A 20,083-nucleotide genomic window follows, 5' to 3' on the forward strand; every position below is an offset into this window, starting at 1 on the left:
ACACTCGAATAGTGGTTGCCTGAGGGGAGTACAGAAATAGGCTAAAAATGTACTCAAAAGAACTTCTTGGTGTGATGAGAATGTTCTACACCTAGACTGGGATGTTTATTACATGGGTTCAACATTTGTAAAAACTCATCAAACTTTACACTTAAATCTATAGAATCTATTGTATGTAATTCTCAATTCAAAACTAAATAAAAATGATGACAAAATATATTTTATTTTACTCACTTACCTCCAGGCTATTCAAGGTCCAACATCCAAATTAGATAGGCTGAAGTTGAGATTATTTGCTGTTTCCACAGGTGTGCAGAGAGATATCTTCTCAGACTTCACACGGCTACCAAGGCAACAGTGCCAGGAAAACTATTAATCAAGATTTGATAGTGCCTATTTGCAATTGGAAGAAGAAAACAAAGAACACCTAGGATGATATATAAAAGCAGGTGAAACAGACCCAAAAGACCTATTCAAGCACAATGTTGGCGCTCTTAGTTCTTGCAACTGTGGCCCTAGCATCTGCTCACCATTCTGGTGAGCACTTCGAGGGGTAAGTAAACAGCCCCTTAAATGAGCAAGTCTTTCTTCCTTGCTAGTCCCCAAATTTGAATGTATCACCCAATTTTAAATTCTCCTTTCTTCTGCTATCTCACCATTCAGCGAGAAGGTGTTCCGTGTCAATGTTGAAAATGAACATCACATCAGCTTACTCCAGGAGCTGGCCAACACCAATGAGGTAAATAATAATTCCATACTATAGGTTTGCTTCACACTTACTTTAAAATCTTAGATGGCACTGTGGTTCCATCAAAGGAAAATTGACATAAAATATTAACTATAGCATTTTTTGTAGCAAGAAATAAAAACTTGAAAAATATTTAATGCCACTTTCTTTTTCTACCTAAATCAGATTGCCAAGAGCCCTACTGTATTATAAATCCAAGGTAACTTTTTAAAGAGCTGACAGAGTATGACAACTGGATGAGCTAGAACTGTTGCAAAGGTCATAGAACATCTAATGTACAGTCACTTCCCGTCTCAGGCAAAAAAGAAAAATTATCAACTTGGATATTACTGAAAAACTGGGCTTTTGTCCAACTTGAAATTCATTTCCACATCCCATTGTATCATCTGTTCTCTTTGATTTTCTTTCATTCCAAATAAAACAGCTTGAGTTTTCATGACCTTGACTCAGGCCCTCTTAATGATACGACATGATGGGGAAAAGAAGGTAAAAAGCCATGAGTGATTTCCATACTTTACACTTTTACTTTCGAGAAATCAAAATCTCTATGCTAGTTTTAAAAAAATCCACTGTATATAGGATGAAAACTGATATTTTTAATTATATTTCTAATGTGGTTGGAAGCTATCACTGATCACATATAGTTCACGTAGGCCAATGCTGTTTCTTTATGAATATATAAACCAAAATAATCTACTAGCTCCTAAATATCTATCTATCCATCCATCTTTCCTTCTTTCTATAGTTCTTTTGTGTTTTTTTCGTTTTTTTTAGCTTTTAAAGTGTGGAGAGATGAAAAAAAGATGGTAGAGAGTGTCATAATCTGAAACAGATTCAGAAATTTAGAATTAAAAGAGAATATAGTCATTTATTCCAACCTTCCACTCAAATCTGGAATTTCCTACATAGAAATAGCATCCCTGGTTGCTAGCCCTAGTAATTCTAGGAATAGTTAGAAAACTGCTTTTCATAGTCTGTTTGCCTTAAAAAAATAAATCATTCTAATTGTTATATGAGCTGGAAGCTGCCTTCTCTGACTTTGACCCATTGGATCTAGCTGAGCCAAATACTGTCTTACCTCTAAGACTTATCTTTTCCAGGCCTTTCATCATTTCTCTTAGCACTGGTGTACAGACACTCAATCATTCTGGTTACCTCTGGATATTGCTCAATGTTTCTGTCTATATTTCTTTTTTAAAATGTGGCTCTCAGAATTGACAGTGTACCTCCAGGTGTGCTCTGATTAATGCATACTGCAGGACCATTGCCTGCCTTCATTTGTAAAGCAGACATTTATTAATGGGGCTCACGATTCTTTTTAGCATCTAAAACAGTTATAAAATACTCTTAGCTCACAGCAAACCTATGGCCAATCAAAACCATAGGTTATTTTTTTTCTCACATGAATCACCCTCAAGAAATATATTCTTCCTTTGGCTTGCCTAATTGATTTTTTAAACCCAAATGTAAGATTTTACATTTACCATGTTAAAATTTATCTTGATAACCTGTTTTCAGCATGTTGAGATCATTTTAAAAACGAATTCAGGCATCCAGGGTAATAATTCTTCCCCATAATTTTCCATCACCAGCAAGTTTGATAAGCATGTCTTCTCAACTTTTATCTTTGTCACTTATAAAAAACAATACTAAGTAAGTCAGGGGTCAGCCCAGAATTAGAGGCCTCCTTCATGGGTCGTTCACTCCACACATATTTATCATGATTCTCCAATGCTCCAGACATAGTGTTAAGCACTGAAAGTGATTCATTAATCAGCTCTTCTTGGATAAGTTGGCTCAACCACCCATGTTTCTGGGGTGTTACCTACAGATAACACTGTGCTTTCCAGCTTGTAAGGAAGAATCTAAATGCAGAGACTTAGTCAAATGCTTTGCTAAGATCCAGATTTAGCACTCGGGCAAGTGGTCTCTTCCAATAATAAGATGAAGTTAATTGGGCTTGACTTATTCTTGCTCTAAACCATGCTGGTTCCCAGAAATCACAACTTCCTTTGCTGAGCATTCACAATCCATCTGCTTCCAGTTTACTCTGCAGCTTTGCCAGAATCCATGCCAGGCCCCAGGGGCTCCTGCTTCTGGAACCCACCTGTTTTCCTCTTTATAGAATCCAAGACTTACCCCACCACTCCTCAGCGATCCCTTCAAGCTCTGATTCCTCCAAAACTGCTGAGAAAGTTCTGCAATCACATCGGCAGTACTTTTTTGTTACCTAAAATTCAGCATTTTAGGATGGTCAGGAGTCGAGAATCTGGATGCAGACCGCCTGAGCTCAATCCCTGGCTCTACTGCTTGCTAGCTGGACCTTGGGCACCTCTCTGGGTCTCAACTTTCTCATTTACCAAAGTGGAATAACAGTATTTACTTATAGGATTGTTGTGAGATTTGAAAGAATTAATATAAGTAAAGCATTTAGAAAGAACATATATAGTAAGAACTATATGTTTGTTATTATTACCATCATTACATCTCGGAGCTGGAGGGCAATTTGCATGGCCAATATAATCCCCTCTTCTCATCAACTTGGGCCTCAATGTTCTCTTTCCAAGGAAAATTTCTGCTAAGATTATTGTATTTCCCCATGTATAAGACGCACCCTTTTTTGAATAATTTGGGGTCTAAAAACTGGGTGCGTCTTATACACTGGTTGTAGATTTTTTTATTTGCATTTCCCGCTTTTTTCGCACTTGTTTTTGCACTCATATAACCACTGTATAAGATGCACCCAGTTTTTAGACCCAATTTTTTCGAAAAAGGGTGCGTCTTATACATGGGGAAACATGGTATATATAACATGTGACACGTTCTTTACTGATGTTAATTTCATCTCTCTATACAAGAAGAAGAAACAAGAGACAGTGTAACTCCTTGGACTAGGCAAACCCCAACAAGAGTTAAAAAGGGCTACTTCCTCTCTTCCAACTGCAGACATCATGTTTTAGCTCCAAGCAGTTGGGAGCATGTTTGTTCTTTATTCATTTATTTCCAAACATGATTGAAAACCAGATTTTTATTCTCCTTAGCAATCTTGCAGGTACAGCAGATTCTGTACTGTAGCCTTCCTGATAAGATCATTACAAGGGCAGCCAGTCTTTGTATTCATCCTTGGTCACATGTCCTTCCTCCCAGCGTTTGGACATGTCCTTTTAAAATCAAATTGAATGTATTGGAGAGACCTGTGACCACATAGGACTCTGGCTGCCTCTCCTTTCTCATCTGTAATTGTATAGTAAGGACTTTAATTTATCTCCTTGTGCTCTGGGTTGCACTTGTTCCATCATTAGTGACATTCACCATAAACCCTGCTCTCCTTTCTCTGTGCTTTCTTGAACTGTTTCTCTAGTTTAAGGTACATGTCTATGCCTAGAATAACCTGCTCACAGTCTTCTAATGTTCCCAACACTCCCACTATACGAGTAAATTCCTACACGCTGTCTGGAATCAGGCCTAGGATGGAAGTCACTTCCTCTTCCAACAAGAAAGGAAAACCCCACCAAGGTAAATGAAGATTCCATAAGATGCTCAACTTAGTCAAACGCAGTGTGAAGACACAAATTTGTGTCAATGAGTGAAGAACCAAAAATCCCCAACACCGATATTCTCGCATATGCCCGTCTTATTCCACAAAGAAATGAAGATAAAGACTATGTATCTTACCTTAAATGGACACACTACTTTATCTTGCTTTTGAGCTAGTTTTGTGATATATTTTAGGAAGGAATCTTTAATTATTAGCCAGCTGGCTGATTTAAGTTGACATTCCCACAGTGCTATTCCCAGAGATATTGTTTGATCTTCCAACAAACATTTCTTACGGTTCTTTGTCACTCAGTTTCCTGGATTATAATTTTATAACCTCAGTTTTACAACTTCTTAACATACAATTCAATTCCCCATATCATATATATATATATATATATATATATATATATATATATATATATATATATATTTTAACTCCATTTCCATACTTCAGAAGATCTCATTCACAAGGTCTTAGTGATTACTGCAACTTATATTTATCTCCTTATGCTAATATTTTGAGTTTGATGTATTGGTAAACATCTATGAGGCTATAGTGCTGCTCCTGATTTTTTGCTCCACTTCTAAGAAGCACTGGAGACTAACTTCAGTATAATAAATCTGCACATTCTTGCAGCACTCCGTAGTGTTGGATGTCGGTATGTTTGCTGAACAATGTCATCCATGTCAAACTGAAATTTTCAAGGGACCTCAGGTTAGGTCTGCAGGTTTTTTTCCCAACATAGTTATGAGATTTATCTACCGTATTTTATTTTTATGAAATTTTTTTGGGTATCAATGGTTAATAAAATTATATCGGTTTCAAGTGTACAATTCTATAATACACCATCTGTGTATTGCATTATGTGTTCACTACCCAGAGTCGGTTCTCCTTCTGTCACCATTTATTTGACCCCTTTACCCTCTTCTACTGCCTGCCCTTCCCCGTTACCCTCTGGTAACTACTAAACTGTTGTCTGTATCTCTGAGTTTTTGTTTGTCTTGTTCATTTGTTGGTTTCAGTTTTATATCCCACACGAGTGAAATCATATGGTTCTTGATGTTCTGTCTGACTTATTTGACTTAGCATGATAATCTCAAGACCCATCCATGTTGTTACAGATGGCAGCATTTTATCTTTTCTTATGGCCAAGTAATATTCCATTGTCTATATGAACCACATCTTTTTATCCAATCATCTATCAAAGGACACTTTGGTTGTTTCCATGTCTTGGCCACCGTAAATAATGCAGCAATGAATACAGGGGTACATATATCTTTACAGATAAATGTTTTCAATTTTTTGGAGTATTATCTACTCTATTTTAGACAGTCCATCATTCTCACTGCAGAATATACAGAGGGTGCCAAAAATATGTATACACATTTTAAAAGAAAAAAAACTGTATTAAAATTGTAACATATACCGATAATAAAAGATGAATACAAGTCATGTGTATACATTTTTTGGCACCCCTGGTATACACACACACACACACACACACACACACACACACGCACAAGCACACGCACACGCACACACGCACACACGCACACGTGCATGCGTACAATATTTGGCAGAGCCAAGACCAATGGGCAAGAGGTTATGAGATCAGAACAGACAACCTTCAACTTAATAGCAGAAAGACACCCATCCATAAGATAATTAGGTTGTTCTGAAGAGGTACTAGGTGTACTCACCACCAAGGAAACTGTGCAGGCATTTGTTGCTCTGAGTGGAAAGCTAGCATTTTAATATCAGTTCTTTCAGAGCAGACTCTTGGACAAAGATTTGCAGGCAAAGATTTCACTTGAAATCTTTGCAGGAAGCCCTGGTAGAGAAGTGGGAAGTGGTACAGAGAAGGGCAGGAATTCAGCCAACCAAGGGGGTGCTATTAAGCCAGCGACCACAGAGGATGACTACAGCTTAATCCTACAGGGGATTCTAGGAAAGGGCACAAATCACATGCTTCAGAATTATTCCACTGAGAAGTGGGTCACTGATCAAGCACTTCTCCAGAAACAGTTCTTTCTCTGATACCTCCTCCCTGCCCCGAGTTGTTAGCTTGGTTTTTTCTAATCTCAGGGAAAGAGCTTTCAAGCACAGAGATCAGACCTTGGTAGTGGGGAGTCCCCTAAGTTCGCTAACAGGTCCCAGGGTGCTGCCAACTTGCCTACAGGTGCTTGGAGGACTTCACGTGCCTTCCCAATTCTGAACTTCTGGGTCTATAATAAAGATGCACCTCCCTCTCCGATCCCACCTTGGAATGGCAAGAGTTTATTAAGAACACAAATTTAGACTTAACTTTTAAAAATACGCTTTCTCCTATAATGTGCTTGTCTTCATTGCCCTTCTCTTTACAGAGCTGGCTAACTGGAATTCATTACCGGCCCCATGATTTCTCTGTCTTATCATGACATGCCTTTACACTTCCTTCACTACCTTTTAACGTCTCATCTTCATCCTCTCACTTTTGACTCACTAGATCATATGCTGTAGCCAGTCCTTACCAAACCATTAAAACTCTCTCCTTTCAACACCTAATGATAACCGTGCCAACACTTTTTCTTCTGGAATCCCTCCTGATGTAATCCTATATCCTGTTTCCCATTTCCCCGATGATTCCTGTGATCCTGGCTCATGACTCAGCACCCACTAGACATCTACAGTGGCTTGGAAATACAGGCTATTGAATTCTCCACAAGCGTATCTAAAATCAAGTCATCCTAACATCTCACTTCACCAGTTTCTATTAAACAACCTCTCAATCTGCCCAAACTCCTTTCCAAATTTCCAAGCAACTGTCTCAAATATCACCACCTATCACATCTCTAGTTTAAGACTAGCTCGTAAACATCTAAACAGGGATCGTGCAAGACACAGGGGAAGAGAAAGACCCACTATAGAGCGCATCTCAGGCTGCTAGGCCTTTACTCAACTCAAACAGGGAACAGGAAAACAGACACTTACAAGAGGCAGAATGTCCTCGGTTAATATTTTACCATAGGAAAAGGAGATTTGAAACCACACATCCACAAAGAAAAACATCAGATTTGTCATCCTGTTATTTGTGTGCATAATTTTCTCTAAAATCTCCCCCATGAGGACAGAAGCCATATTTGATTTGCTTACTATTATATTCCAGTCTCAGTCACAGGGCCTAGTACATAGTAGGTCCTCAATAATAGTTGATGAATAATGAACAAATGAAAATGTCAGTATATTACTAGTTCCTTGAGAGTATTTTGTTTCTGGCCATGGTACCAGGATGACCACTATGGAAAGATAGATTTGTCTTCCTTTTTGCATCCTCCACAGGTCAAGCACACTCCTGGATCCCATATTACTGTGACATGTACAGCACTGAGTTCCAAGATAAACTCATAAGTCCATTAAAAAGTACAAAGGAAAGCTCAGTTTCTCTCTGTTAAATTCTCTGTCTCTAGTTAATTCATCATCACTCATTCAACGCATTTATCCATTAGCACAAACATTGCTATCACAATAAGCAACTTCTGTAGAAAAGTCAATAATTAGAAGAGTAGTTATAGAATACTGCAATTAACTAGCACTATGGGAAATAATTATATGTTCTTCATGCTTGTTGATAATCAATTAAGCTGATGTATGTATGTGTAAACATTTGTATTGATAGCTAACTGCTTGCTCTCAACTTTTGTTCACTCAAAGAAGATTTTCTAAGAGATTTCATGGGTAATTTGAGTTTGAAAATAACTCAATGGAATAGAGCAATAGTGTGCTTGTCAATGATAATTTACCCATTGGATTATAGGTGCCTAATACAATATATCTTATTCCTTATTCAGATCGATTTCTGGAAACCAGATTCTGTCACACAGCTCAAACCTCACAGTACAGCTGACTTCCGTGTCAAAGCAGAAGATATTTCCAATGTGGAAGACTTTCTGGAGCAGAATGAACTACAATACGAGTAAGTCTGTATTTTATGCTATTACAATTCTCTCCCACGTATGCTCTCATCCAAGCTTCTGAACAACCCTGGGAAGGTAAAAATAAGACCAAGATCATGGCTTCCCCAGGGCCCTATAAACAGGTAATGGCAGAGTGGGCCCTGAATTCCACAGTTGAAGACTTCAGGCCTAGGAGATTTTCTGTTTAATTATTACTCCAATAAAAATGGTTTTGAACTCTTGAACCCCAAATCTGCAGTCAGATATCTGGCCTCCTACTGGTTTAAAAGTGATATATAGACTACAGGCCAAACCAACTGACGCTTTGTTATCAGCTAGATACCACTGTAGTCCCAAATTGTATCGTCTCCTTTCCAGGTGAGCAGCCAGACCTACTGTGAACCATGAGGGCCTTTCACACGCTTCTTTAGATTAAGGACCAGACTAGAGTCAGACTGAGTGGTCCTTCTGTCCTTAATCCCTCCAAGGCCCCACCAATATCTCTAATGGTAGGAGAAGGCATGGAGAGAAGGACTGGAAGAAAAGAAAGTGGTTCCCAAAAGAACAGAGCTGACTACGCTGATCACCCCACGTGTCCTCTCCCCAAATAGCACGCTGGTCCATCTAAGCCTTTTAAGATGAGCACGTCTTCCTAAGTAGAGGCAGTTATCCATCTGTTCATCCAATAGTGAGTGCCTACATATGCCAAGTACCAAAAAGGAGAGATATGGCCCCACCCCTTTCTGAGGAAAACAGGCTTTGAACAAAGAATTGCCGTGGTGTGTAGTCCATGTCAAGAAAAGTAAAGAGCTTGAGATGCAGGGGAATAGACTAAGTCTAGGGCCTAGAAAGTACCACCCTAAAAAATGAGGCTTTAGCTGAGAACTGAGAGATGAGTAGGAATTATCCAGACAAAGACAAGAAAAAATCATATTCTAGTCAGAGAACAGGCTGTATGCTGAGGCTTAGAACTGGGAGAGACCTACAGGCATTTAAACTAGAGGGAAGGAGGAAGTAGGGTCTTTAGTCCAGAGCAGAGTTCTTCCTCCAGGAAGCGGGTCAGCACGGGGTAAAGGGCCGGTCTCGGGCTCCAGTCCTGCATATTTGAATGTTTATCCAACAGTTCCCATCACAAGTTCAAGAAAATGTGACCTACATAACTGTAACAGAAAATGTCTCTTGTTTTTCACATCTTAAGGATATAGAATAGTATTTATGCTAGCATGTCAGTGTTTTCACTTATAAAATCTATACCTCCATCAGAAGTGGTGCATATGCAACAAGTAAATTCTTTGGGGAAAAAGCAGGCTAGATTCAAACCTGGCTCTGCAACCTCCTGGCTGTGTGACCTTGGATAATTAGCTTAACCTTTCTGAGCTTCAGTTTCCTTATCTATAAAATGAGGATATAATGCCTCTCTCAAAGGGCTGTTGTGACGATGAAATAAAACAATATGTAAATAAACTGCAAATGATATTACTATTGCTGAGAACACTGCTATGGTTTAGTATCATACAAAGAGAGAGATTGTACGTTTTTAAAGGTCAACAGAAACTGTTATGTTTAGCCCCATTATCATGCTTCACACAGCTTAGCTATCTCCTTCTGCCTGTGGGAAGTCAAAATTTGACCTTAAGAATCGACTGTCTTTTTAAAACAAAGATATAACACAGTAAGTTTCAAAATGTGATTAAGATTCATGTCTGTGACATTTTGCTCTTATTACACTGGGAAGGACTTCTAAATTCCTAGCCGTTAGGGGCCTTCAGTAACATTCAAAAGGATGAGTTTCTTTATAATTCTTTAAGAAAAACAAAAGGAAAATCAGGGACCGTAAGCTTACCCTAGCCACCCGAATGATGCCCTAATTCTACCCATATCACAAGGCAGGAAATGGCTTCTAATCTCATATCAATCATCTTTTATTGGGTGGGAAATGTACAGACTTTTAGTGGGTAAACTTTGGGGGAGCTGTGTATGAACGTTGTCTCATCTGGAACACAGGACATTCCCTGAGAGCTAAGAACTTGTTAACTTTTGTTTCTCTGTTCACTGCTTAGCATACTTGTAGCATATAATTTTCTAAATATTAAATAATAACAAGTCCCTAGAAATCCTGGAGAAGCACACCAGCAATATCCTTGCTAGGCCTGCAAGCAGTCCCTAGGCGTCCCGTTATTACCTCATATGGTAACTAATTTGTATTTAGATCATTTCCTGCCAGCAAGAATTTGCAGTTCTGTTTGATACAATAGGAGCTATCTGTAGCTTTTCAGATGTTTCAGTGGTTCCAATCCTCTTCACCAAGGCCTGTGTTATTTGGCGACTTCAATCAGATTTCAAATCACTACAGAAGTCCACAATGTGTGCACCAAGAAAAATAACTAGTTTTAAATGCCTATGTGGCACCCTTTGGTACAGAAAGACTAGGGGCTGGATGGTGTCACTCTCCAGCCTACGGTCTGAAGCCAAGCTGACAGGAACTTTCCACAGGTGTCCTCTGCAGAACTCCTTCCTAGTATGGCAGGAAGGTTGTCTTTGCCCCGCCCAATCCAGGGAGAGACTGGCTGCATGTTGCCCACTGCCTACCTACGCCATCATTTTTCTGTATATTCAGACCCGCTCAGAAAAGTGTCCTTGGATGGTAATGGGTATGCAGCACTGTTCTGCCATAGCAATGGGCACACCATCCAGAACTGACCAAGTACTCCTTCATCGGGAAACCGAAAGGCAGAGAAAATGGCGGCGTGTCTCTTCTTCTCAGACACTGCATTTCTTGCTCTGTTGGGAGTCCCTGTGATCTAATTTGCCTGCATGTGTGGTTTTTTTTTTTAAAGAAGCTGAATAGCATTATAAAAGGAACATATAAAAATATAGTGTATATGCCTCTGGATGTTGGAGCTGTAATATGGTCCCTATTACACTAAAAGGCATCGTTTTAATCTCCTAGAATAGAAACTCATTATTTAGTTATAATATTTCGTAATATAGCGAAAGTAGTGCTTTGCCCTCAATCTAATAAAATCAAATAATCATGGGGCTGGAAAGGATCATTTCAGGTCAATTCCCCGCCTTCACGCAGAAGTCAGCACATTTCAACCTCATTCTGAGGCTCTTTCGCAAGTTACTAGAGAATACTTTTACTCTTAGGCATCATCTTAAATGTAACTTTTTTAATGCTTCTTTGTCCTGGTATTGATGATAATGTTTAATATTTAACGAAGCCATAACTCTAACAGAATGTCTCATCTTAGTACCCAACAAAACACCAACCCCTACCTAGTCACTGATTCTCCTAAGTAATTTGAATTTGGGGATTGGGTGCAGGAGAAAGAGCAGTGATATGCTGTGGGAGCGCTGCTGCCCCCTCCACTCAGAGCTGGTTCCTGATAGATCAGAGATCATCACCATGGTTACGGTCTTAGATACAAATGTCTAGTGAAAGTCCTGAGGCTGTGGAATGCCTGCGAGCAATTAACTAATGTTCTTTTCTCTGCGCACCACCAAGAAGCTGTGTGACCTAGATGATATAGTACTTGCTTGCTGACAATGGAAAATCTTGTTAAAGTGAAAATAGGTGTCACTTACCATTTCCTCTTGGATAGTTTTGTCATTTAGTCGGAGAAGTTCATCCTTGTTAGGCAGGATTTATTCTTTCAGTTTGAGGATCTTGGAATGTAGTTGTTTTCTTAAGTTTCTGCTTTGTTGGATTTTTTTGTTTGTTTGTTTTCAAGGTTTTTGTTTTGTTTTTGTTTGTTTTTAGATTTTCGTTATACTTGAAAATCATTTTCCTAAACTATCTCTATTCTAGGTATTAGTTCCCTCCATGTTTTCCTGGATTTTATGAAAATGGTAACTAGTAACTTTACTAGTTTAATAGTTTAATTTTTAAGTTAAACTTTAATAGCTTAATTTTTTTTCATAAACCTTGGAAGACAGCTAGGCAGGCCTATGGATTTGAGTCAAGTCATTACATCTTAGAGCTAAAAAGGACATTAAACACCAGCTAATCAAATGCCTTCATTCTAAAAATTATAAAATTAAGGCCTAGAGATTTAAATTACTTTTCTGAACCCAATTTGTGAGTTAGGCAACACTATGACCCTGACCTTTTGATTTCTAATTTAGGATTTCTTCTTCTTCTACCCTCTTCCTATCAATCCAGTGTGGGCAAGGAATATAATTAGAGCAGTTACTATCACCATTGTCCCTAACGCAGCAGGCAGAATGACTGTCCCTCCAAAATGTCTGTATCCTAATCCCCAGAACATCTGAACACGTTATGTTACCCAGCAAAGAGGAGTTAGTATTGTAGATGAAACTAAGGTTGTTAGGCAGCTGAACTTCAAATGGGTGCCTTATGCTGGATTGTCTAAATAGGTCCAGGGTCCTTAAAAGTGCAAGCGGAAGGCAGAAGAGGTCAGACAATGCGACGTGAGCTTGCGCGCTGCTGCTGGCGTGGGAGATGGAAGAGGAGGGCAGAGAGCCCTGGAGTGCTGCAGCCTCTGGGAGCTGAAAAGGACAAGGCATCAGACTGCCCCCTAGAGCTTCCAGAGAGGAACACGGCCCTGCTGATCCCTTGGCTAGCCCAGTGAGGCCCGTGTCAGACTTCTAACGTGTAGAAGTGTAAAATAACAACTTCATGTTGTTTAAACCATGAAGTTTGTGGTAACCCACAGCAGCCATAGAAACTAATGCACTAACAAAGTACTAATGGCTGCTCGATGGGAAATTTGCTTTCCACAGAATAAATTTTAAAATCTGCTCCTCTTCCTTTTTTATAAAGAATCTATCTTAAGACCTTAAGACAGTATTTGCCTTTTGCTAGGAAGCAAATATCACTGAGCATTAATTTACTGCATTTTCCATAAACAGATACAAGTTCATGCCCAAGTTAACCAAATGAGGGAGAGACCGGGGAAGGGAGGTTCAGAGGGCATCTCTGACATGCTCATCAGGACGACCTTGGCGCAGCCGGAGGAGAGGCAGACTTTTGATGTATGGCTGCGATTCTCTGTGTGCGAGATAAAAACATTTCAAGGCTTGACTGTGAATAGAAGTAGCTGCAGACTGGCCTCTTTCTATAATATTCACGGTGCTGTGATTAAGGACCTTAACGCTCCTAAAATTTTGTCCTTTCAGAACATACTTTCCACTCAAAAGTAGCAAAGAAAACAAAATTACACATATGCATACCCTCGGGCCTGCCTCTTATAACAGGAATTTCACCTGAACAATCATTTAGAGACATTAGCAGGCCTCCAAGGTTCTGTCACCAATTTTCCTATTACCTCGCTACAGAACCATTCTTAGGTTACTTTAAACCAGCCCAAAGACAGGCAAGCAGAAACTAGGTCTTTAAACCCAGTATTTTTATCTAATACATTTTTAGCTTGTTAATATTTCTGAATTTCCACCCGATAAGATATTTTTCTTAAAACCTGGAGAAAGGCCTCAGGTGACCAGACCAACTGTCCCAGTTTACCAGGGACTGAGCAGGTTCCTGGGACATAGGACTTTAGTGCTGAACCCAGGGAAGACCTGAGGAAGAAAGACCATGGATAGGACTCAAGTGCATACTAGTGTGTGGCAGCCCATGGCCTTGACCTAGAATGCCCCAGGTACCAGGGTAAACCATTTTCCAAGTTTAGGATCCTAGGACACCCAAATATGTGAAGTTTGGGCCACGGAAGAGCCTGCCTTGCTCGCACGCTCCTTCTCAGTATCCTTCTCAGGGATTTCTCCACCCTTTGTGATCATCATCTCAGGTTGAAGGACGTTCAGAACAATCAGAGAATACATGGGACTCCATGGGGAATGCATTGTACCATCTATTAATACTAATGCAGGACTCTGGGTTTTCGTGTATGTTCACTGGGAAATATACTTATGTTCACAGGAGCACCCATTTTGGTTTCTTGCAGGGTATTGATAAGCAACCTGAGATCTATGCTGGAGGCTCAGTTTGATAGCCAGGTCCGTGCAACTGGACACAGTTACGAGAAGTACAACAATTGGGAAACGGTATGATGCGCCCATAATTTAGTCAGACATTGATTTGGGAACCGAACCAAGAATGTCACATTAATCCACATGGTTCCATTTGGTAGATAGAGGCTTGGACCCAGCAAGTTGCCAGTGAGAATCCAGACCTCATCACTCGCAGTGTCATTGGCACCACATTTGAAGGACGCTCTATGTACCTCCTCAAGGTAATTGTTCTTAACCATGACCTTGCCATATCTGAGGGCTTTAAAGCAATGAATTCTAACACATTAACATCTGTTTCACAGATATGCTCATCCCAAACATTTTTAGAACTCTTTCCCTGCCTATATCCCCCAGGGAATCAAACAGATTTTCCAGCTTCTTTCACATATGTGGGTTTTCAAATCATTATTTTGATTTATTCAAAAAGAAAAATGCAATAGAATAGGAGAGGTCCTATAAATTTAACTACATTCCTGTATGCCACGTACACGATCATTTACCTTGATGGAATTCTTCTCTTCCAGATGTTGTTTGCAAGTCCATTTGCTACAGAGCTTCCTAAACTTCATGTCTATCAGACAAAGTGTGTCAACAATTTGTTTGTGTCACCCTCTAATGCCATTTTTGTCATATAATTCTAATGAAGAAAATAAAAAGAGGAATAAGTGGGAGAGAAGGAAAAATTCTTACAAGATGAGCAACAATCACGATTACTTCTAATTACTCATCCAGTTGTCTTGGTCATGTCACCTAATAATAACAGCTGAAAATAACCTCCACATGAGTACAATTAAGCAGGGTAATAAAGCATCATGTGAAAATATGAGGTTGTCAAGCTTAATAAAAATAATAAACAGCAATGTACGTCTTCAGCTCAAAACACTGTGAGTGTCTAGCGGCAAGAACATACTGTGCTAGTGTTATGTTTTAATTTAGTCACGGGATGTATCTCTTGTGGCTGTCGAGTTTCACCTGTTGAGTCCAAAGTCCAGAAGGATAGTGAATGTTAAGCCCTAATGTGATGAATCACAGGTTCCCTTTTCCTTTTGTTTGCAATAGGTTGGCAAACCTGGACCAAATAAGCCTGCCGTTTTCATGGACTGTGGTTTCCACGCCAGAGAGTGGATTTCCCCTGCGTTTTGCCAGTGGTTTGTGAGAGAGGTCAGTAGGTACAGTAGGTACAGTGATTCTTTGCAGAGGGAGGTAGAAAGTATTATTTTACTTCAATCAATTCCTTATAACCTAGCTATAATAAAAGAAAAAAATCATAATTCCAAGTTCCAATTCTGGTTATTAGTTTCAGCTTTCATCAAGAGACATTCATAAGGCAAGATTTTCTTAAAAAGCAGTTAACACTTTACATTTATTTAAATTTTACTCATCTGAACTTTCATACCCACCTCTGGTGGACAGGCTGATAGTATAGTGGACAAGTCATTTCAAAGTTAGTGATTGTGAATAAACCACTACCTTGATCATTATCTCTTAGATAATAATCATTGTATAGTTCAACAGTATAGATACTGTTTTTCATTCATTATAATTCTAATGATATATGGAAATATATGTGAAAGCCCTTTAAAAACAAAGTTTTAAAATATTCATGAGCCCATATTGATACAAAAGATGATTTAATAAATGTTAAAAGGAGAGAAGGAACAGCTCTTTCTTACAGAATTATAACTAATGAATGTACAAAGAGTGAGCAAAATTAAAAATCACCATTAGAACACCACAGTAATAATTGTTTCAGAAAAATCAGTAGATAAAAGTTTAAGAGAAATAGGATATTTGTGGTCTCAAAGTATCTCCTCAAAAATATGTATCCAGTTACAAAGGCACAGTTCCCAGTGGAGAAACCTAGCAGAAACTACCTTAACCAAATAAGCAGGTTAAAATCACCTGTATACGACATAAGCAATACCTTGGACCCACCGATATTATACACTGAAAAGGTACATCATCTTTGTGGTATTCTTCCCCCAAATGCGTAACCTTTCTCTATTAAAAAAAAAATCAGGTAAGCCCAAATTGAGGGACCTTCTGCAAAATAACCAGACCTGTACTCTTCAACAGAAGTGTCAAAGTCACAAAAGATAAGGAAAGAGTGAGCAACTATCACAGATAAGAGGAGATTAGGGAGACAGGGCAACCAAATGCAATGTGGGATCCCGGATTGGGTCCTAGAAGAGAAAAAAGAACATTTGTGGAAAAACTGGTGAAATCCGAATAAAGCCTATAGTTTCTAGTATTGTACCAATGTTAATTTCTTCACTTCGATCATTGTACCACGGTTATAAGATGGTAACATTAGAGGAAACTCAGTGAAGCGTATATGAGAACTCCCTGTATTTGCAACTCTTCTCTAAGTCTAAAATTATTTCAGATTTCAAGGTTTAAAATATTGAAGTGCTTTGAAAATATAAAAATATTATTATATACAAATAATTTCTTTACTGTGAAACAAATCTGTGTCTATTTGTATCATTTTGGTTTCTAGACATGTCCAATTGGCACCATTTAACTTCAGTGGATGTCTCACCTTCTGTCCTCCAGAAGGAAAGAATTTTTATCATTACTTTGGTTATCGCCAGTTGTAGATGACTAAGAGAACAGGGTTCCACAGCTCCTCCCACCTAAAAAGCTCATGCTTTACCATGTGCTATTGTAATAAATATACACATACAGAGTCACAAAGAGCATATGAAAACTTAACACACAGAAGCCTTAAATATTTTAAAGTCTACTCACGTGAGCCTATGGAAGAGTTAAATTTAAGTTTAAAATGATTTTGGGGCTAAAGGACTGTGACTAAGAGAACATAATAAATGAGGATGAGGTGCTCGTTCATAGATAAGTGTCCACATTACTTAGTATGGAGAACTAGGCCTGTGTCTTCACAGTGTTTCCTTCTCAAGAAAGAGGTGTAAGACAGAGACTTCCATCATTATGCAGCTGGGAGCTTCAGTGAGAGGCTCCCCGAAATCCATCACTTAGGGTGAGCTCACTTCATAATGGAAGACTTTCTCATTCTTCTTCCATGTCAGACATTCCCTCTGGTGAGTTTCATAGATAGATGATGTATTACAGAATTGTACACTTGAAACCTATGTAATTTTACTAACCATTGTCACCCCAATACATTTTAATAAAAAATAAAAAAAATTTCTAGATAATATTATAAGGAATATTCATAGCCACCCACAGATAGTCCTCACTTACTAGAAATGGGTCTTACCTTCAAATCCGACTAACTCTGAAAAAAGTTATTGCAGTTATTTCAAAGGGAGTATATATGTTCTTGAAAAGTCTTCAGTTTTATTACATCTGTTTATCTTTAAAGTAAAAAGTTAAAATAAAAAATAATTACATGGGTTACATAGGAATGAAATAGAGTATCCCGGAAACAGAGAAGAATTAGAAACAAGTATTTTAAACAAAACTGTCAGTAGTATTTTGCTAACTGCTTTTTAAATATTAATAATATCTACCTCAATAGGGAACACCACTTTCATTTCCAAAGTCAACATTCATCCAATCTGTGTAAAGTTTAGCAGCATCACACATTCAGTTTTTTCATGAGATTCTGTTTCATAATTCATACCCAGGCTATTCGCACCTATGGACGTGAGATCCACATGACAGAATTTCTTGACAAGTTAGACTTCTACGTCTTGCCTGTGTTCAATATTGACGGTTATGTCTACACCTGGACCAAGGTAAATGAACTAATATGAGAGGCATTGATCAAATTAAAACCAATCACTTTCTCTTATACTTGTCCTAACCACATAATCCACTTTCAGAACCGAATGTGGAGAAAGACCCGCTCTACCTTTGCTGGAACTAACTGCATTGGCACAGACCCCAACAGAAATTTTAATGCTGGTTGGTGCAGTAAGTATCTGGCTGACCATTTTGCATGTATCTGTTGAGAAGTATAGGAGGAAAAATAATACAGGAAAACACAATGGTGTCTAAAACAAGCAAGAACGTAAAATTCTGTATTTTAGAGTTATAACTTCTGAAAGCACAGACAATAAAGTTTACTCATTTAGTCAATAAAAATGTACTGTGCGCTCTAGTGTATCCCCAGCTGCACTAGATGCTGGAATAATAAGACTGAACAAACCAGACACAATCCCACTACATGTGGAATGTACAATCTAGAAGACAGCATCGTTAAATAGCTATTTAAATAAAACTGTGATATAATTACAATTTTGTGATTTGACTCTTAGAAAATGATTACAATAATATAGAAATTTCTCATGGATATTATTTTGTCCCACAATTACTAATTTCCTTATGCTATATTGATCTCATTGTATAATATTACACAGGGAAACATAGGTGATTTCACATGCAACTTTTCACCCTGTTAGCTTAAAAACACACTACCCTAATCTTGTGACTAAATACATATATACTTTACAATTTATACATACATGAGGGTCATAATAAGCACTACTGTGAAAACCACTTATGTTTAACTCTCTCATTTGTAAGTTTGAAACGTGTCTTGTGAGAACTTCAGTAAATGACCATTTATCGCTAACAACAATGAATGTTTTCCTAGTAATGGGAGCCTCTCGAAATCCCTGTGATGAAACCTACTGTGGACCTGCTGCAGAGTCTGAAAAAGAGACTAAGGCCCTGGCGAATTTCATCCGCAACAACCTCTCTTCCATCAAAGCCTATCTCACAATCCACTCGTACTCCCAGATGATGCTTTACCCTTACTCCTATGACTACAAAGTCACAGAGAACAATGTGGAGTTGGTAAGTAGTCGTGATAGTAGATATGGTATTTCACTGTAGAAATTTTTAAAATTCTATTCCTGAAGCAAAATTCTAAGAACAATTTCTGGAAGTCCTATTATTGATTTTTGGTAATAGAAGAAAAAAATTTACACTAGATTTACAGGGAATCTGGAAATGGCTAGATAAATTAGCTAAAAGAAATATGATTTTGATGCAGGGAATGGTTCCTAACATGTGGTTTATTCACTAGTCTTCAAAATGGCAATAGTTCCACTTCTACCTGCTTCACCACAATAGTGACTCATGATGATTTCAGATGCATCTGGGATAATCAACAAAGTTCCTTCATCTCATATCTAATCTTAGGAAGCCAATGTTGTCAAGTTGCCTTGAGCTGGGTCTGACATAGGCAGAGTATGACAGATACCATTAGAGATGTGGCACATTTGATGGCACATTGGGTTATGTGATGAGATCCTAAAATTGCTTATTTCACTGTTTGATTGAGACACAGAAGTAAATCAATCAATGAACAAATGCTGTGAATAGTCCTTACTAGTTATAGGAAATAATGCAAAGAAATGTAAGTATCCCTGACTCAAAAAACTAGCAATCTCATTATAGAATCAAAATATAACCACAAGAAAAGCAAAATAATATGAATTTTATAACATTTGCATTAACAAATACCATATATCAATGCCTAATTTGATTTTGAAATAAGCAGGTTTGAATTCTTCAATATACATATATATATACATATATATATTTTATGAAACATCTGGATGCCAGAAGTTAGAACCAGTGATCTAAAAGAATAAGTATAAGATTTAAAGCATTTGAGATACGCCAAAAAAAAAAAAAAAAAAGGATTCCACTTAGATAATGACATAGATATTTGGCTTACCTAAATGCATACATTTTAAAGCCCAGTAATTTTAACAACTGGATATTGTTTTGTGCTCAGATTCAATCTTTCAGAGATCAACTAAAACACATAATGCTTTAAATACTTTGTGAAGAACAAAATGGAAAAATAAATCAGCCTCTTAGAAAAATGATAGCTAATAGTTGGCCAGGTCCTTTAACGAAATGCTATTTTTCAAA

The 20,083-nt window shown here is 38.2% G+C and overlaps 1 protein-coding gene across 1 annotated transcript in view; it reads left to right on the forward strand.

Annotated features, from left to right (window-relative positions):
- The first annotated feature begins 455 nt into the window (after positions 1–455).
- CPB1 (carboxypeptidase B1) overlaps positions 456–20,083 on the forward strand; it is a 31,524-nt gene continuing 11,896 nt past the window's right edge. The window contains exons 1-9 of the mRNA XM_019631373.1: positions 456–553; positions 664–739; positions 8,117–8,241; positions 14,146–14,245; positions 14,332–14,433; positions 15,272–15,373; positions 17,821–17,931; positions 18,019–18,109; positions 18,792–18,994. Of these exons, the coding sequence (XP_019486918.1) occupies positions 483–553; positions 664–739; positions 8,117–8,241; positions 14,146–14,245; positions 14,332–14,433; positions 15,272–15,373; positions 17,821–17,931; positions 18,019–18,109; positions 18,792–18,994 (981 nt within the window). The 5' untranslated portion in view covers positions 456–482. The remainder of the gene's footprint in view (positions 554–663; positions 740–8,116; positions 8,242–14,145; positions 14,246–14,331; positions 14,434–15,271; positions 15,374–17,820; positions 17,932–18,018; positions 18,110–18,791; positions 18,995–20,083) is intronic.

Source organism: Hipposideros armiger, unplaced genomic scaffold (assembly GCF_001890085.2).
Source record: "Hipposideros armiger isolate ML-2016 unplaced genomic scaffold, ASM189008v1 scaffold_995, whole genome shotgun sequence".
NCBI lineage: Eukaryota > Metazoa > Chordata > Mammalia > Chiroptera > Hipposideridae > Hipposideros > Hipposideros armiger.